The sequence below is a fragment of the Thalia democratica genome, chromosome 1 (assembly GCF_965202585.1).
Source record: "Thalia democratica chromosome 1, ktThaDemo2.hap1.1, whole genome shotgun sequence".
NCBI lineage: Eukaryota > Metazoa > Chordata > Thaliacea > Salpida > Salpidae > Thalia > Thalia democratica.
The window spans coordinates 63,375,783-63,390,545 of NC_139165.1; the positions used below are offsets into that span (position 1 = coordinate 63,375,783).

The 14,763-nt window shown below is 22.4% G+C and overlaps 1 protein-coding gene across 2 annotated transcripts; it reads left to right on the plus strand.

Annotated features, from left to right (window-relative positions):
* Positions 1-900: 900 nt before the first annotated feature.
* Positions 901-10,728, plus strand: LOC145839225 (uncharacterized). 2 transcript variants are annotated; one of them, XM_082946831.1, is made up of 8 exons: positions 901-973; positions 1,960-2,097; positions 2,784-3,190; positions 7,468-7,610; positions 8,762-8,902; positions 9,093-9,286; positions 9,785-9,973; positions 10,128-10,728. In XM_082946831.1, the coding sequence occupies exons 2-8, from the start codon at positions 1,976-1,978 to the stop codon at positions 10,333-10,335; spliced, it is 1,404 nt and encodes a 467-aa protein (XP_082802957.1). In that variant the 5' UTR covers positions 901-973; positions 1,960-1,975; the 3' UTR covers positions 10,336-10,728. The 2 variants fall into 2 exon arrangements, with proteins under 2 accessions (XP_082802957.1, XP_082802963.1); XM_082946837.1 differs by having other exon boundaries at positions 2,790-3,190.
* Positions 10,729-14,763: the final 4,035 nt, after the last annotated feature.

Consider the following 14,763-nt stretch of genomic DNA (forward strand, 5'->3'; position numbering starts at 1 on the left):
ATTTTTAAACAAAACACATTTTTATATTGTAAAACTACAAAAACGTAGTCATTTTGTTCAAAACTAATTATATTTCACAAGTAACTAACTTTTAAAAACTAAATTTGTTCATTAATTTTCATTTAAGTGCGACTGTCATGTAGATTAATAAAGTCTGGCAAACTTGAATTATGCATTACACTTACATTGTACCACTTTGGGGTTGTTTACTTTTTTTTTATTAGTATGATGCAATTATAATACATAAAAAAAACAGAAGTAGTTTCATATGAGAAGTTATTTTATATTAACTTGTAAAAACTTCTAGGTGTTGAATAAAAAAACAATATGTTTTATTCTGTTTAATAAATACTTTGGAAATTTAAATTTCCAAGATCTTAAAAAGACATACTTACCTATCTGTTAGCTAAACGACTGTTGTTATTTTATGAATTTGAAAATTCAGAACAACAGTAAACCAAAGTATAAACATTTAGAAATGAATTGTAAAGTTATGAAAATTCAAAAAACCTGTTTTAAATTTTTAGTTCTTTTTATGCTTTAATTTTTCGCTATCTCTATATAAAAAGTTCAAAATATACGGTAAGGAGAGAAGTTTAAAAAAAGATTTTTTAATGAAATTTATATTAAAATCAGAGTATGAATTTTTAGGAAACAATAAGTTATCTAAAATGTATCTATTTAAAGTAAGCAAAAATATTTGCTTAACTGCTTTAATTACTAAAACTTAACTTATTACATAACATTTAAAACTTACAAAACGTTTTGACAATACAAGCTATGTTTTTTTATTGAATATTCAGTGTGTATACGAGAGAGTTATACACTTGAGAGAGTTTACGACAAGAAAAAAAGTTTCAACATTTGCTTTATCGGCTAGTCATTTGTGTTAATGTTTGGTGAAGTTAGTAGAATATTTAAGTTCGATAAACTTAAACATTCCCTTTAGTTTGAATGCTTATTCTTTAAAAGTGTTAGTTTAGAATTTTGTGAAATGATTAGATTTTGGTACATTAGTAAAAAATATTTGTCTACTCAAATATATAAAATGATTAATTGACCTTTTTTTTAAAGCGAACAGTTATAAGAAGAAAACTTATAACGATAAAAAATGCTCAAACTACTTGTTAAATCATTTTATATTTACGTACTTAATCTAAGTTTAGTTTGTTTTTTGCAAGCCTAACAAACAAATACATACAACTACATATATTTAGTTTACCAGAATATTTTAAATATAAAATGAATGCTAGTCTAAATTGTAAATATTTAAAGCATTTAAAGTAAGTGAACATGAAAATTTAAGAAACAGTATTTATTTTAGATTTTCATGTTTTTAAACTATGCCAAGTTTTGTTTAGGTTGATATTTGTAATAAAATTTTTAGTAAATTATTAGTATTATAAAATTTCAATATTCTAAGTTTGTTTAACATGTACATGAATACATACTTTTTTTAATTTTTATACATTTTGTAAAACTTTTTATTTTAATTTTTAATGTTAAAACATTTTTACTCGAGCTAAACAACTTTATACTTTTTGTAACATTTGTATTATGTTAAGTAGGCTACAAAAAAAGTATATTATAGCTTTATATCTTTAAAAAATAAAATAGTATATAAAAATAAAATGTACTACTAATAACCTCTTATTCTAAAACTTTCATAGTAAAAAAAAGATATACCATAGTTTTTATTTAAACAAAAAAATTTAGTTCTTTATGCTTTTATAAGCATTGCTATTATTTTATGCATAGTTAAAAAGGCTTACAGTGACATCTAATTTTTAGCAACTATGGCTTTCAATTGAATAAAAAAAAAACATTTTGAAATGATAAATTTACAATGCATGAACTATGTAGTTGAAGTTTAAAAATAGAAGTTTAAAACTTTCTAAACTTTGCAATTTATTATTTATAATTAGTAGTATTGAGAAAAATCAAAAATTTTTATATCAGGGACGTTTAAAAAATAATGGAAACGCGCGATCGTCCGAAGCGAGCCGCGTCAACAAATGCCAGCACTTTGATGAAATTTTGTATGGAAGATGATTACCAAACAGACTACAAAAAATTGAAACTTTCTGGTAATAGCAGGTGCCTAATTTTGAACTTACTTTACAAGATTTCTTTATTAACTCACAAAACACTAGAATCTGATAGTAGTTCAAAATAGCAAATAATCTTTTGGTATTCTAACTTGATAATTGATAAAATAGACTGCTTAATTTCTGTTTTATTTTGTCTTACTTTTAGTATAAGTTCTACAACTTTGAACAGTAAATTAAGATTTTTTATTATAATTCAACAAAAGATTTATACTAATTTATCGAACATACGATAATAAAATATTACTTTTTACTTTATGTTTTTTGCTGCTAGTATAATAAGTATATAATATCTAACATGTTATTTAATAACTTTAAGCTTCTCAAAATAAAAATATTAAAAAAAAACATTATCATAAAACTAAGTTTATTTAAAAAAAGCATTAACTTCTAAATAGAAATCAAAGTTATAAAAACACTTTTTTCATATTTTTAAAGTTTGTTTACTTAAATAGTTTTGTAACTGTTTTACCTTAAGAAAGTCTTGTACATTTAATGAATTTATATTAAACTATCCAGTCAAGTTAAGTTGATATCTTTTATTTTATAACTTAGATTTTTTATATATGTAGCATAAATTTTAAAGTTTTAAAAAAATCAACAACTGATTTGATAATAGTCTTTTCAAAAACTGTTTAAATAGAAAGATTTGTAAAGTTTTATATCAAAATACAGTTTTAGAAAACCAAAAAAGAAGTCCGAATTTCATAACAAAACAATGTTAAACAAGCTTTCAATAGAACGTTCGAACTTTCTTAATCAATCAATAAATACAAAAAACAACGCTTCGCGTCCAGTAGTCGCAGTGAAACCGATGATAAAACTTTCTAAATATGCACACAAACCCTTTGAAAAACCCGGTCTTACCTTTACGCAGAATTTTGTGCAACCAATAAAGTATTTCAAATCATCTCACTCAGTTTCTAAATCTGGACTTTTGAATGTAACTAAACCCATAGCTCAAGTACCTCCTTATAAACAGCTCAGTAGCAAAAATGAAGAATTTAATGTTAAAAATAACGAGCCTGATAACCTAAACGGAAAAACAGATGATGCTGTGACACTTTCTGTTCAAACAAAAGGTTAAATTTAATTTATTTTCTAAATTTCAAATGGTTGCTTAAAATATAATGTATATATAAAATTTTCGTGAGTGTAAACATGTTTTATTTAAATGTCCGACTTTAATAAACAATTACTTGTTAAATATTTTAAACTAATACTTGGATTAAAAATATTATTTTGTTGTACTTATACAAAATATTATTGAGTATTTATACTAATATATTTAAGAAGTTTTAGTTTGTTTACAAATAACTATAGAAAGTATAACAGAACACTTTAGCAGATAATTTTAAGTTTTTTCAGTAAATTAAGTATGTGTTTACACTTAGCGTATAGTTTTAGGCATTTTTTATTAAGTCAAAGATATTGTCAAGTATAAAATTTCACTATATATTACAGATTAATTAAATTTAAACAAATGATTTCAAGTTACATTTTTATAAGTTTGGTTTGAAAACAAACCTGAAAATATTTTTGCAACATTTTATATTTAAAAGTAATTATTATAATTTTAATAAATCAAAACACCAGTTTACATTAGAAACCATTAAAAATCTAAGCTTATAATAATGAATATATTACAAATAGATACTTACATAAATTTACGTAACTAAACTACTTAATAAAAAAAATAATTACAAGTTTGTCTTTAGAACATGTCTGTTATAATACAAAACAAGACTCATTGTTTCAAACTTAACTCTATCTAAATTTTCTTTAAACCTTATAACTAGGCTGGTAAAAGTTATTGATAGAAAAAAACTCTTAATGTTTAATATGTTTTTTAATAGGAGATAAATTATTTTTAGATTTATGAGAATACATTTTTTTGGTAAGATATAGTTTTTTTTAAACTAGTTTAGATTTTTTTAATATAAATATTAAAAAAAAAAATTCAATTTATATAATTACTTAAAATGCTTTCATAAAAAGGTTTCGAAAGCAAAAGTTTGATTTATCTTTATTTTCTACCTATATTTAAACTTTAAAACTTTATACCTTAAAATGTGTGCGATAATTGAAGAAAAACAAAAATAACTTCATAAAGTAAATGAAAAATTGTTTATACGTTGATAATCTTTTAAACTGTGTTAAAAGGTAATTATTTTTGTATACGGTTAGTAAAAACTTCTGTGTATATTTAGAGACGAACACAATGAATAATTAAACTAACTGAAACGTCATAATTATTTTCATTCGTTATACTAATTATAACTTTGTTTGAAAAAAAAGTCTTAAAGTTTATTTGAAATATTAAAGTAGGAAAAAAAAAGTTAATACTAAAAGTTTTAACATAGTAGTCTTTTAAATTTAGCTTAGTGAGTTTTCTCTATTAAAATTATATTTGACGTTTATTTGTAATTAGTGATAAAACATAAGCTGTAGTTATACTAAACATTAATCTTAATTGGTTTTTAATAAACTATAATTAAAAAAACTAGTAAATTCTAAACCTTATGAGTGTATGCATAGATACTACTAAATTAAATTATTCAAACTACCGACCATGTAACAACATAACTATTTGTTTTTTAGGAAAATTATAATTATTAAAGTTTATTCTTATCTGTTATTATACAAAATGAAAGAGATTTCTTTTTAACTATGAAAAACTGTTTGTAAAAAGGTAAAATATAAACCTACTTAAAAACTATTTTCACTTTTGATCAACATTTTTGTGCACAATAAGTCAGATAAGTGAATACACTGTGCTAAACTGTGAAAAAAACTCAATATCTTTTTAAACATTAATAAATAATAATTTTTTTATAAGTGTTTCTGTAACACTGGAATCTCTTAATGTTTACAGTATTTTTTTTCAAGGTTTTAATAACTTTAAACATAGTTAAAATTGTAAAATTAAATATACTTTTACCTCTGGTATAAATTAAAATTTATATAAGAGTTAACTTATATGTCTACGTAAATATGAAAAATATAAAAATTAAAAGAATACTTTATTTTTGCGAAAAGTTAGTTTTAATAACTTTATGTTTAATAAAAATTTTGATTAAGGGAAAAATATGTAGTAATACTATGATAGCAATGATTTTAAAGTAGGTTATCTACATTAACAATATTTAGTAAATTTTTACAAAACATTTTTACGGTAAACGATAAGCAGTTTAACTAGTTACTAGTAGATTATCAATTTGAAGTTTAATTTTGTAAACAAATTTTTCCAGTCTTTAAATGCTACCGATTACATTTGAAAACTAACCAAAAATACATTTCTTAATGTAAGATGTAACGTTAAAAGGCGTTAAATCCTGGAGATCCTGATAAGCTAAGCTTATCGGAATATATACCACAGATGTTCTTGTGCTAAAACTTTATTTCAACTAACGGCGTTTCACTGCTCTCAAATAAATTTAAGAACAGATCTACGGAGTCTATAAAATATTAACACACATTAGAAAAAAAGCAGAAAAAGCATGTATAATTATGTATAGTGTTTATGTAGGTAGTAACTATAAATGAACTTTATGGTTTAAAAACAAAGTTTGGGATAAAAACATAAAATTATAAAATTGTCTACAAAAAATACAAATTTAATAAAAGTAGGCACTAACCTCAAAAAGCTCTAAGAATAGGCAAGTTTTTAAAATGAAAATTAAATTGAGTTGTGCAGAAATTTTACGTCATAATAAATTTAACAAGTTGGTCAATAATTTATACAGCTTAAAAACATGAAGTATTAAGCTTGCAAGTGTATGTAATTGTATTGTGAGTGTTGTTAAATAAATTAGTACATAAGTAGACAGAGTTATTTAAAGTAGAATCGTCGGTTGTGGGGACAAATATTCGATAAATCTTGCCGCTTATTCAGAAGTAGGTCTTTATCTTCTGCTGCAATTACTGCTCTTTCTGTATTGCAAGTTGGGCAAATTCTACTTACTCCGTTGGATGCATGTTTGATCTTTGAAACAATACTCCACTCCATGTTTGGCCTTTTACCGTACCTGTGAAAAAAGCTCCAGACATAATCCGATAAACGCGTGCTTTGTTTTTTATTTATATTTTTAAAAGTATGTTTATGGTTAGCATATCTATCCTTGAAACTACCTGCTGTACTTCCGATATAAATTTTATCTGGGCCCTTACTTTCAATTTTAACTTTATAAATTACATTTTTAATTAAACAATTACCTTTTAATGGGCAGTTATCTTTGTTTAATTTACGGCAATTACATGTTTTAGGCATATTACTTAACTTATTACTATTAGGGTTAGTTGGTTTTGAATATTTATTTATAGTTTTATTGTTATGCATTTTGCTTATACTTTTAGCGCTATTATCACTTACTTGTTCTTAGTTTTCTTTTATCATTTTAGAAATACTTCTAGTTATACGTTAGTCTTAGTGCAGTTATTTTAATTAAAAACTAAAGAAAAATTTTTAGCTAAGCTTAAAAAGAAAATTTTTAAACATTTGCCTTTATGTAATATGTAACAGTAAGAATATTTTAGTTTTAAGTGTCTCAAATCTTCCCTTGGTTGTGTGAAGTTCTTTGTGATTTTTTTGCCTTTATCGATCGTAATATGTAAAAGACGAGTTGTAATATGTAAAAAACTGTACAAGTTTTTTAAATAAGTTTCTTACAAAATTAAATAAAATAATTTTTTTTTTAATAAGTTTTTCAATCGGTGGCAAAGTTATAAACTAGAACAAAAGAGTAAAAGTGTTATTAAATTGATAATTTATTTTTCTAAATTCTTCAGTCTGTCTGTTTTATTTTATACGAGGCTGATTTTCAAAGCATTAGATTTGTGTTATAGATTAGTTACAGAAAATATATTAATATTTCAGTCTTTTAAACTAGCTAAATTTTATATAACTTGTTTATACTGTTTTTATCTTAATTAATTAACATGCGTTTTATTTAACTAAACTTGCTTTTGTCACAAAAGTATCATAAAACAATAAATGAATTCAATAATCGTCTTAAATTAAAAAAACAAATCATTTATATACTAGTGTATTTTGGAAAGCTAACTTATAATTAGATTAGTTTAATTATACAATTTATAAAAAAGATGTTTAGTCCTAGGTTGTAAGATGCAAAAAAAAATTAAACTTTTTATAAACTGAACTATTTATTGTTTTTAAAATTTTTAACTTGACTTTACCTTTATTATCAGGAATATGTTAATGTAGTCTTTTTTCAAAAAATATATATAGTACTTTTAACAAATAAGTATTTGATAAGAAATCTATTTTTTTTTGCCGATAATGACTAAAACATGTTTATCAAAATGTCAGTTCAAAAACTTTATTAACAACCTATTTCAGAAAAGCAGGACCTATACAAAAAAGAACTAAAGTTTAAAAAATGTTTCAAAAACGACACCGCCAATTTTAGTACACTTAAGGTTAAAAAAACAAAAGTCTATATTGTCAAATATTATGAAAGTGTTCAAAAAATAAAAAAACTGGTTAGCGAAGTTTTATCATTAGAAAAAATATTTTTTTGTGGCTTTAAAATTTTTCACATGTACAATTTTTCTTCTTATAAATAATACATACAAAATTTAACTATCTGAGAAAAACTTGTGATATGTATACATTAAACTCTATAAGCTCCTTTTGAATATTTTAATAAAAAATATTTCAGTATAATATGATAGTATTATGCAATCAGCTCAGTATTTAAAATGAACGAAATATACAAAGTTAACATTTAAAATTTAAACTGTAAGTTTCAATGTTTTATCAGAACTAAATTAAGTGTTTTGTTTCTCTTTTTTTAATTATGTTAAAATACACATAATGTATTGATAGTTTTCGATGTTTTATAAACAGTTAAGTATATTACAAAATTGTTGCCAAAAAAGTACTCACTAAATAAAAGATTTATTTTATACAATACTTCGTCAGTTTTAAACTTTTATGTTAACTTGTTTTATAAAGTATTAATTATAGTTGAAAAATAAACTAAACTTTGTTTTAATATATGACTTATTTCAAAACCGTAAAAATAAGAAGCTAGTTTAAAGTAAATAAGTCTGTTTTTAAGCTGAATTTAAAGTTTAAAAAGTTATTTAAAATAATTGCTTGCTAAAATCTTATTATCAAATACGTTTCATTACTCAATACTACCTCTAGTGTCAAATACAGTGCTTTTCCCTATTTCAAGTTTTTAAGTATAGTTAATTTTTTATAGTTTTTGTGTTCTAAAAATTTTTTATTAGATTTTTATTATCACAATTGTTTTCATTTCGTAGTTTAGTTCTAACAAGCTAATTAAACCAGTTTACACTGAGTTTTAATTTTTTGTTCTGCATTTTCAAATGTTGTTATTGTAAAACCTTATTAACTCATAATTTATAAAAAACGATAATAAAATTTAGGTCGGTTGACTTAAAACTATACAATCATTTTCTTGAATTTTAGAGTTTGTGTTGTAGAGAACTCTAAAATTTTAAAATTTAATTGTAGTATAAAAAAAAAACTTCATAAGCTAAATAAAAGAAAACTAATTATAATCCATTTCATTACATATATATAGAACCTAATGTTTTCAAATATTAATCGAAAAGCCTGTATACATCATTCAACATAGTTTTTAAATATTTTAAAACTTTAGGATAGTTATAAAACGAAGAAAAATAGATTTAAAAAAAGTATAAAAAAAGACAAGTCATATATTAAAGAAGAAAACTGTGATAGTGGAAATAAGAACTGGGTTGCTCAAGGAACTCAGTACACACAACTTGTTTTTGATAAAGTTATTATTTCTTATAAACATTTTATTCATAAATAAGCAAGTAATAAAACATTTTATTAGTTTTTTGCTTAACTAGCTTTCGTTTCACAATGAAAAATTATTATAATGTACAAATTAAAATGGTATAAATTTAGTTCTAAGCGTGTAGAAAGTCTTTAACTAAGTCGTTAAAATTAGACGTAAAAAATAGGAAACAAAAAGCTATACACTAAGAAAATGTTACCCACAAGTTAAGAATGTAACTGACGAAGATGAAACTTGTGTTAAGCTTTATGACTGTGTAAAAATTAAGTCGCATGATAACAACTACTTTATTGGAAAAGTAAACGCTATTTGGAAAAATAGTCAAGAAAAACTTCAAGTTTCTGTCATTTGGTTTTATCAGTTAGCATGAATTTATAGATATAAAATTAATTTGAGTATATACATAGTTTTTCACAAAACATAAAGTATTTTCAAAAAAATATTTATGAATATTAAAACTATACTCTCATTTATATATTTTTTGCTTTTTTTTTTTACTAGTAATTTTTATTGTAAATATATAAAAAAGTAGTTGTAATCAAATTTTTGTATATAGTTTACTTAGGTTACAATCATAAACTAAATTTTTAGTAAAAAATTGCAAAATTAATAAGTACTTTTACTATCATAAATCAATGAGCTTACAAATTGTTTTTTTAGTTCATTAAACTTATCGAATAAAATACTTATTAGAAACAGAATAAATAAAAACCTTAATAACCAAAATAATCTTTTTAACTTTTTAAGTTAATTGTATTTAAAACTATTTCTTTTTTTAAGAGAGTTGTAGCTAATACAATTCATTTTGCTAACAATCAAAAAAATGTTTTTTTTTCTAAATACAACAATAAAATTAAGAACGAGGAGTTGCTATTCAGACGAAAAAAAAGAAAACAACAGAGGAAAAACCAAAATAAAAAAACAAAAAGTTAAAAGCAAGTTGGCAAGGGAACGTGAGTTATACATATCTACTCATGTTGATTCTGTTGCAGTGTCAACAATTGAAGACAAGTGTTTTGTAGTACAAAGTTATGAAAGCTGGATGAGGTAAGTATAATTTTGTAAGTTTTATTAAACAAAACAAACTTAGCCTTAAAATAACCATTAAAACATTATAACTACTAATTCTGATAATCCTTTTAACAGCTTTCAGGCCAAGTAAAATGTTTAAGTAAAAGCTTGACTAACAAAGTTTGTACAGAAACTACAACTTAGATATGATGAAGACAAACTACAACAAGCATTTGAAAAAAAGAGTCAATGAGCATGTGTTAAAGAACAGCGTAGTAAAAAGTAACACGTGTGAAAATTTGTACTTTTATGAAAAGTTTTATGACGTCACAACAATGCGAACAAAATTACTGCCAAGGTTTGAAAATGAAGTAGAAAAATTTGTGAAAAGTCAATAATTAAAAGAGAATTCTTATAAAATACTTCATTTTTAATAGAAAATATCTTTAAGTACTTTTGAAAAGCTATCGCTTATATGGTTATGTTTTTTTTTTCTTTTTCTTTTTAGTTTTACTTGAAATGAAACGTTTAGTAAAAAAAACACTTTAGGTTGAAAATTTTGTAGAAGGTTATCTTAAGAGGAAATATAAAGTAATTTTTTTAAGGAATGAGATTTATTTACCAGTATTTGTTAACAATCTTTTATTTTAATTATTGTTTACTAGTATTGCTATTTTCCTTATAACAGTGTTTTTTTTTTCGAAATAAACAGAAAACTTTACCATAAGTTGATATTACACCGAATGTAACTTTGATACCTTTAATACTAAGTTTTTAATTCTTCTTTCTTCGCCGAAAAGCTTTGTAAATATTGTTATTTAGTGAAATTTTAAATGTAATTAAGTAACACTGTCACTTTTGAATCTTAACACATCTTTTTGTTAAATTTAAATATCTTGAAATGGATTGATATATTAAAGAGTGTTTTTAAATCGGTTAAAAGTGTATAATATTAGCAAGTTTTAAAAGTGCTTAAAGTATTAATTTAACGCAAACATTACTGTTATTACAAAAATTGACCTTTTTTTTATATATCTTTTGTACCAAGCATACTTCATTAATGTAAATGTTTATATGCTAGTTAAAAGAACTTATACCAATAATAAGCCTAATGAAGTTATTGTAAAGTGTGTATTTTTTATAATAAAAAAATTTGTTTTTATTTTCTTAAATCCTACTTAAATAGATTTATGCAAATTGTATATTTTATTCGCGACCGGTTTCGTTGGCAAGAGATTGCGACCTTTTCAGGCAAAAATAAAATATGAATCCTACTTAAATACTTTTCAAAATGTTTTATTTTTGTAAGCTTAAGTTTTTTTAAATTGTAGTTTTTTTGAGTAAAAAAATTTCTTAAGTACTTTGCTATTTTGTTTTTTTTAACTAGAAATCTAAGCAAACTTTATAAACAAACTTAGAATATTAATTTAAATCTATTAAAGACCTTTTTAATTTTATAAATACAAACAGCGACGTTTTTGTAAGTTTTGTTATAGTTTTAAGGGATTATTAGAATAACCTTTGTATTTATTTTTTATAAGTAACCATTAAATGTTTATAAAATATTTAGAAAAGTCAGTATTCTACAGCTATTTGCTTTTAAAGATTAGTTTTTCTGCTTAACTGGTAAAATATAGTACTTTAAAAATGTGATATTAAAAATGTAAAAATTAGACCCCAATTCTATAAAATACTTTTATAATACGTTTGAGTTAAAATAAGTATTGTTTATGTTTGTTAACGCATTTAGAGATTTAAGACTTCGTGTTTACAAAAAATTAAATGTTAAGTAATACTAAGTAAATAAGTACGTAAAAAAGTGTCTATGAAAAATTAAAAAACAAAATAAATATTAAAAAATTTAAAAATACTTTGTAAATATTTTAAGGGCAGAAAAATTTAACATTAGTACAACAATTTTTTTTAAATTTTTATGAGACTTATAAACAGTTATTACTAGGTATTAAAAAATTAAGTTTGTCGTAAGTTTGAAATATTTACTTCATATGTTATAATTTCTATAGTAATAAAATATATAAATTTCAAAAAATTAAAAAATTAATTTAGAAAGATTAATTTGTTTTTAAAATATATTTTCAACAAAAAAAGTTGCATGAAAAATTTATTATTTTAAACTGCAAAACACTCATGGTCAATGGTAATATTAAAGCTCACAAAATAAATTTGAATGTAGTATCTTACAAAGCTTCATTATACAAGTTAAACTTACAAAATGTCTAATAAAATTAAGACTAAAAGTTGTCACTGTTTTTTTATTACTTATAACATTTTTAATTAAAAGTATCAAAAAATTTATTAATAATTTTTTAATAAAGTTCAAAAAATTTTGTAATTTGTATGAACAAATACTGCAAAAAATTACAAAAAAGTACACGTCTAATTTCTTTTAAACAAAAACGAAATAAAAGTTAGATAAGTTTAAAAATTTTATAAAAAGTTTTAAATTATGTAAACTATTAAAAATCAAAATTATATAAAAAAGCTAATCGAGCATCAAAAATTTAGTCTTTTTCAACACATCAAAATACATACTGTTAAATCAATCATATTGTTTCTTTAATTCAACTTAAAAAAAGAATTTTTAATGCTTATCAATCAGTTGTAGTATAAAACTTATAACTATTTTTGATTAATTCAAAAACTATTTAATAATATGAATAGTTGGTTTAGTTAGTTTTTCATCATAAAAACTGAACAATTTTATTCTAACAACAAAATTTTGTATATTTATTTTTACAAAAGTGTACTTTAAGTAAAAGTAGATTAAGTTTCTAGAAACAATTTTTAATGTACCCAACAGAAAGACTGCGGTAGAGAACGAAAATTACTACCTACATTAGGTCATATAACTTAATACACTGATAAAGCCTTTATTAGAATAATTTTTTTTGATAAAAAAAAGAAGTTCTTTTTTGCGATCAAAATTTTTTTTATTAGAAAACTACTGTAAAACAATAAAGTATGTTATATGACTTAAACTTAGTAATATTTTTTTTACAATTTTATTAATCGTAAAGACTTACACAGTGCTTATTTGAACGCAACTTTCATGTGAAAAGAAAAAACGTTAATGTCTAAATGATATAAGTGTATTGGTTAATTTAAGTGCTTTAATATTTTTTTAAAAGCCTTCACAACAGAAAGTAACTTTAAAAACATTAAATAAAAACTATTTAGTAAATTCCAAGATCTCTATATAGTTTTTATCTATATAACAAAATAAGTTAACTTGAAAAACTTATACCTAAATAATTAAGATTTAAGTAAAAGACAATAATCAATTTAAAAAAGCCGAAGATGTTTAAATGTTTTTTTTATATGTAAAAGTTTACTTTAAAAACTTTTATACTAATAATAAATTATTTTTTTTAAATTCTACTGATAAACAAAATATATCAAGTAAAAGTAACGCGCCTAAATTCTATCAAGTAGAAATACAACCAGGTCCTTACGCCAAATTTTTTGAGCGCTTTTTTTTATCGTTCAATATACAAGCCTAAAATCGAAAATTGAATTTTTTTTTTTCTTTAAGTAAAAATAATAACCTTAAAACTGAATAAGTAAAAATAATGACTACTTAAATTGAACAACCTATAAAGACAACAGTTATACATTTCCAACCTTACTAAAGCGTAGTTTATAAGTATTTTTACTTTAAATCAGAATCCTTAACTCACCTTGACAAATAATTGCTTAATATTTTTTTGTTACCTAACCAACTTTATTCAAACCTTATCAAGTTTGTACAAGTTTTAAAAAAATGTCGAAGTTATGACAAAACTAGATATAACCAAAAAAAGAACTTGATTTAATAAAATTACCTAGCATTTGCGAATATGTCAGAAATATGCTTTAGTAAAAAAAAAAAAGAAGTTTTTATTGTTATTTTATGATAATCTAAACAATTTTTTTTATTAAATTGAAATATTAATATTAAAAAAGAGGTATCTCAACTAAAATTTATAAAACAACGAATGCTTCGGTTGCAAATTTTAAAGTATTTAAATTATGATTACAGAGCAGGCTAAATAACTTTAGTTCAAATTACAAACGAGAAATTATAAAAAAGAAGAACGTTCGAACATATATTTAAAGCAAGTTTATTAGTTAATAAAGTTAAAATAAGCTGACTCGTAATTGAAAACTACTATCATAGAGATAAATATTTTGAAGCATAGAAGAATAAAATTATAATAAATTATCAAAATATAAATAATTATGACAAAAGCTTTCTTTAAATTTTTATGACTTCAATATTGAGAAACTGTTGAGCTAAAGTAGTTTTTGTTTAATTTTTAATATTTGCAAAACTTACAACTTTTAGTATTTCATTCTAATAGTTAAGTTTAATAAAAAAATCTCATTAAAATCCACTTATAATAAAACATAATTGTTTTTACATTGAGCAAAAGTAGATTTTAAGGAAATATGTTGTTAACAAACAAAATAAGTTTTTGAAATTCGAGAGACTTTTTGAAAAGGAAAAAAAAACCATAATACAGTACAAACAGTACAAAGAGTTGTCAGCAGCACTAAGTTTGAAATACTTAGCTTAAAACAATTAATTTATTGTGCGAGCAGAACAGTAACAAATTAAGTTTAATTATTTAGAAAGTAAAAGATTATCTTTATGATTTCATATTAAAAAAAAGGAAGGTTGTGTGTTGAAGAAAAGTAATATAATGATAGAAGTATATGATAGAATATTAAAAACTTCAAACCAAAAGTAAATTAAATTTAATTTTGTAATCTTTTATTTAAATGCAGTTTTAGTCTGTAAAAATATTTTTAAGTAACCGCATTTT

What these genes read in the sequence shown, in the direction of transcription:
- LOC145839225 (XM_082946831.1), top strand. Translation starts at nt 1,976, where the DNA reads ATGGAAACGCGCGATCGTCCGAAGCGAGCCGCGTCAACAAATGCCAGC. An exon ending in AAACTTTCTGGTAATAGCAG is followed by an intron (nt 2,098 to 2,783) that starts GTGCCTAATTTT and finishes ATCAAAATACAG; the next exon opens with TTTTAGAAAACCAAAAAAGA. An exon ending in AGTTATGAAAGCTGGATGAG is followed by an intron (nt 9,974 to 10,127) that starts GTAAGTATAATT and finishes AAGTTTGTACAG; the next exon opens with AAACTACAACTTAGATATGA.